The sequence below is a fragment of the Rutilus rutilus genome, assembly GCF_951802725.1.
Source record: "Rutilus rutilus genome assembly, chromosome: 23".
Classification (NCBI taxonomy): domain Eukaryota; kingdom Metazoa; phylum Chordata; class Actinopteri; order Cypriniformes; family Leuciscidae; genus Rutilus; species Rutilus rutilus.
Window position 1 is genome coordinate 30,907,784 of NC_140233.1, and position 4,448 is coordinate 30,912,231.

Genomic DNA, 4,448 nt, shown 5'->3' on the forward strand with positions numbered 1-4,448 from the left:
GAACCAAATGGGCCATATTGTTTCGAGGCTTCGAATCAATCCGACACCCGTCTCAACGGTGACACCTAGTGGTCACTTGCAGGTGTTGATCTGAAACAACCTTGACAACGAGCCATTAAAAAAAATGTGTTGTTTTTTTATTATTGTATTTTTCTAATATGTGAAGCTTGTAACCTGTAGGCTCCTCACTGTGCATAATGTTATTTTGGTCCTGCAAAATGAATATTAATAAAAGAAATCAAGCCACAATGTCTCACTTTTTTAGAGATTTTTTTTTTTCAAAAATATTAATTTCTCTGCTGTGGAAGGACTTAGCCTACTATGTCACTATATCACCAAAAATCCGCTATCTCAAAATCAAACTCCTCTCACAAAAACCCACGAGGTCATAATGAGTTTATTTCACTTTTATACAGATGTGTGATTGTGTGGTCTGTTCCCGACCGTGTCAATCAAACGCTGATTCGGCGGACCACACCTGATGAAACACTTAGTGAAACACTTCGAGGCTTCGTTTGGCCATAGTCACGTGACATGGGTGTTTTGAATCACGCTTCGGATCAGTGTTTCGAAGCATCTGCGCTTCGGGATCTCGCAAAGCTTCGGAACGACTGTTTCGCGTCAGCCATCCCTAGTTAATGCCACGCCATGCTTTTGTTCTATGTCTGATCTTGTTATGTTTCTAAATGCACTTGAGTTCTCATCTATACTTGCCTCCAGCAGATCCCTTACACCTGTCTTGTTTTTTGTTTTGTCCAAACAGGTTCTTCCTCTTTGGGATTGCTGCACTCAATGATTGTCAAACTATTTTAAGAGTGGCGAAGCCGGAAATAAACAGGATGTGTCAAGATCTGGAGATGGGCAGAAAACTCGGGCACAGAGGAAGTACCATGTATAGGTACTACTGCGAAGCTACACTGGTTTTTGCCCACATGCTGCGCCCGATTGCTGTGGAGTCCTTGACAGTAAGTCCATGTCTACTTTAAAGACTTTACGCTCATGATATGATGCAGTGTTTACGTATGCATTAGTGACCGCTCTTTCGTTATCCAGGATTCAGATTGGCTTGATCGGTTTGAGCATAGTGGCAGGGTGGTGATCGGCGTAGGGAGGGGCACGGATACCAACACGCTGCTTGCCCTGATCCAATGGGAGGAAGCTGTGAGTTTTAGTATGACATAAACAGCCGATGACTTGCTACCATTGTTTATACCATTTAATAATCTTTTGGTCGCACAAACATCTTTTCCCTTTTTTGTTTTTGTTTCCCATAGTGTTTGCAGGTCTACTTCAGCAAGATAAGGCCAGGGAACATCTGTCACGAGAAACCATGCAATGCCTTCTTTCTTGTGTCCTCCGGTGAGGCGGTCTCCAGCGTATCGCGAGACCTCAAATGCCTACACGATCTGTATGTACCTGCACATATGCGTGTGTGTGTGTGTGTGTGTGTGAGTGCAAACCGTTAATTACATTTTGTCAGTCACAGTCATTTCACAGGCAACCCTTTGTGTTCCATTTCATTTCTGCAGGCACAAACTTCCCCACTTTACTAGCCAGGATGTGCGCAGGGCGGTTGGCATTGCTGCGCAGAAGCTAACGGAGCCCCAACGGCAGACGGTGCAGATTTACCTGGACCGTGGCGCTCGTGATGTCGGACCACAGGACGCTGTTGACGCAGCTGTGCTGCTGGACTCTTTGTGCGTGTAAGTCTCTTCACGCAGCAAGGACCTAACATGTCACAAACAATTTCTACATCAGAGTCGCCATAACTTTGCCCAAGTTACAAACCTTTTTGTTCCTCGCCTACAAAGCAATTCTTCGGACGACGACCACCAGTCATTTGCTGAAATGGCTACAGCCGGAGGCAGTTCGAGTCTGCCAACTGCCCGCAAAGACTTCTCTGCATTTGTGACCAGTTTTCCCATTTCACTGGATGGGCAGCCTCCATTGAAAAAACAGCGTGTGAAGTACGGGTTTCCTGAAGACCGCACCTTCTATGATAAGTGGCGGGTCTCGCAGTACGCCCAGAGGCGGGAATATCTTCTGGGTAAGTCTCCGAATCCACCAATACAGCATTGTCCCTCATTTTAACATGCAGACGCTGCAGGTTGCTGTGAGTTTATTTTATTTTTTTTGTAAACAGCCGCCAACAAGTTTTTTCCAATGCTTAAGGCATTTTTTTTTCTAAACCCCTTAACACAGCAACACACCCACATCACACAATTAGCCAAGGGTTTGATCTCCTGGTCAAAACTACTTTTTTATTTTTATTTTTTTTATTTATTTATACAAACTCCAAACCCAAAAACCTTTTTCTACCACACACTATCTCTATCAAAACGCAGCAATGTCCGACTCAAAAGAAGTCAAAAGTGATCAGTGTGAGTAAAGTGGTTTCATTTTCTTTCAGAACACTTCAAAGTCCGTAAGCCTTCGACCGGAAAGTTGTCGAGGCTGATTAGGCAGGAGGGGTGGAAGTCCAACTACCCGAAGCCAGAGGAGATTCAACGGTTGTGGAAACCATCTCCTTCCAACCTCGCCATAGAGTCGGATGAGGCCATAATGAAGCGCCTGTCTGAGCAGACCTGGACGGGGCTGGCCATTAAGGACTTCGGTGCCAAGCAAGGTCGTGGTAAGGGTAAAACTGGCATTAGTTTGTTCTATAAATGAAACGTGGGCCATGCAACGTATACTGCAGTGAATTATTAGCATAGGCGGTTGTGTGGTTTTTTTTGTGGTTTTTTTTGTTTGTTTTTTTAACAGGGAATGTATTTTTCAAATGAATGCAATGTTTATTCACCAACTCAAAATGTAATGTTTTGTTCCATTGTAGGAGTGGTTGCAACACGGCCCTTTCTTAAAGGGGAAATAGTTTGTGACTATCAGGGGAAGGTGATTCCAGCATCAGTTGGGAAGGAGATGATGCGGGACCTCGGTGAACAGGCTGGCTACTTGGTTTTTTTAAGGCGGGCCAAAGAGACCTATGTGTCGACGCGCAGACCTTCCCCTGCGCACGCCATCCCCACTCGGACACGTTTGGCCGACTCATAAATCATTCTGCAAAGATGCCAAACTTAAAGCCGTTTTACTGCTCCGTTAAGCTGAGTGGAGTGAAAACGGATGTAATTTTGTTCAAAGCGCGCTCTGACATACCCGTCGACACCCAGCTCAAATTCTATTATGGTGTTCGGAGGACCTCATTCTGTGGCGAGGGCTTAAACCTAGAATGGCTTGATGAGTAGGCCAGGACTTTGACCCTAAAAAATCTGTCCTGTCACTTTTCAACATAGCCGAAGCTTGGTTCCCGAGGACTGGATGAATTTGTTTATGTGGATCTTGTGCCGAAGATGGCTGCCTGCCAGGGTTTTTTTTTTTTTTTTTTTTTTCTCCTTTCTCCTCAGTCCACAGAGCTTGAGTTCTTTGCCAGTTTTTTTATGTCTTAATTTTATAGTTCTGTTATATAGTTCTTTATCTTATAGTTCTGTTTTAGTTTTTATTTTATAGTTCTTTAATGTTTACATTGTTTCTTTTTAAGATGTTATTTTGTAAAATGTTTGTCACTTTATTTTTCAAATAAAACTGTTACCCATCTCTAAATTTCTCTGCTTGTTCTCTATAAATATTTTAATTTGAGATGTCATGCATTAGTATATACAATCAAATTACTTTTTAGTGTACACAAAATGTCTCTGTATACACGTCTCTGTCTAAAAGCAGATGCACTCTTTTTTTTTTTCTTTCTTTTTTTTTTTTACTTTCTTTTTATTATAAGGATCTTTCACATTTCACAGTTTACATTGGAGGCAAAAAAAAAGTCTGACATTCTCTGCGAAAAAAAACACTTGCATAATGACTCAAAAAAAAGAAAAAAAAAGTGAATTATACTTATATTATTAATTATGCACTTTTCCAAATGAGACATTTGGTTCGAAAACAAAAGATTATAATTGCCTCACATATATATATTGACCTTTTTGTAGCAGATGCACTCTTTAATGACAACTTACTGTCCGGCTGATGATCACAGTGGGTGCCTGGAGGAAGAAAAACAAATAAATAATGAAATGTAAATCAATACTATTTTGGGTTATGAAGTGTTACAGCACTGCTTCCACCAGATGACCTCCAAAAAAATTTCTGAAAATGAAATACACACGTAAAAGTTGAAAAAAGATTGTAATTTCTGTATACAGTTTTTTAGAATGGGAATATTTAATTCAATAATAAATACTGGTTAAATGCCGTTTTATTTATCTTTTTTCTGTAATGTGCTTTGTTGAAGTCTTACTCCTGTTATAACATCGGCTAATATGCATATTGATTTTAAGTTATTTCACAATGGTTACTATTTATAGTGTAATACATTTTTGGGTGAAATGTATAGACGGTTTCAATGGTATTTAATATTAATTACTATGGGTTTTTTCATGTACAACAGAGTCCCACTT

At 40.8% G+C, this 4,448-nt stretch overlaps 1 protein-coding gene across 1 annotated transcript; it reads left to right on the top strand.

Moving 5' to 3' along the window:
• The first annotated feature begins 639 nt into the window (after positions 1 to 639).
• On the top strand, positions 640 to 3,644 carry LOC311282513 (uncharacterized protein). The gene is made up of 7 exons (XM_084396310.1): positions 640 to 965; positions 1,054 to 1,161; positions 1,275 to 1,408; positions 1,530 to 1,703; positions 1,812 to 2,047; positions 2,411 to 2,632; positions 2,834 to 3,644. Exons 1-7 carry the CDS (start codon positions 687 to 689, stop codon positions 3,049 to 3,051), a joined length of 1,371 nt encoding a protein of 456 aa, XP_084252436.1. The 5' UTR covers positions 640 to 686; the 3' UTR covers positions 3,052 to 3,644.
• The last annotated feature ends 804 nt before the right edge of the window (positions 3,645 to 4,448 follow it).

Bases quoted from the DNA above. Each gene is read 5' to 3' on its own strand.
- LOC311282513 (XM_084396310.1), top strand. From the start codon at position 687: ATGCACTTGAGTTCTCATCTATACTTGCCTCCAGCAGATCCCTTACAC. The intron at 1,162-1,274 runs GTGAGTTTTAGT...TGTTTCCCATAG, and splicing joins TGATCCAATGGGAGGAAGCT to TGTTTGCAGGTCTACTTCAG. The intron at 1,704-1,811 runs GTAAGTCTCTTC...TCGCCTACAAAG, and splicing joins CTGCTGGACTCTTTGTGCGT to CAATTCTTCGGACGACGACC.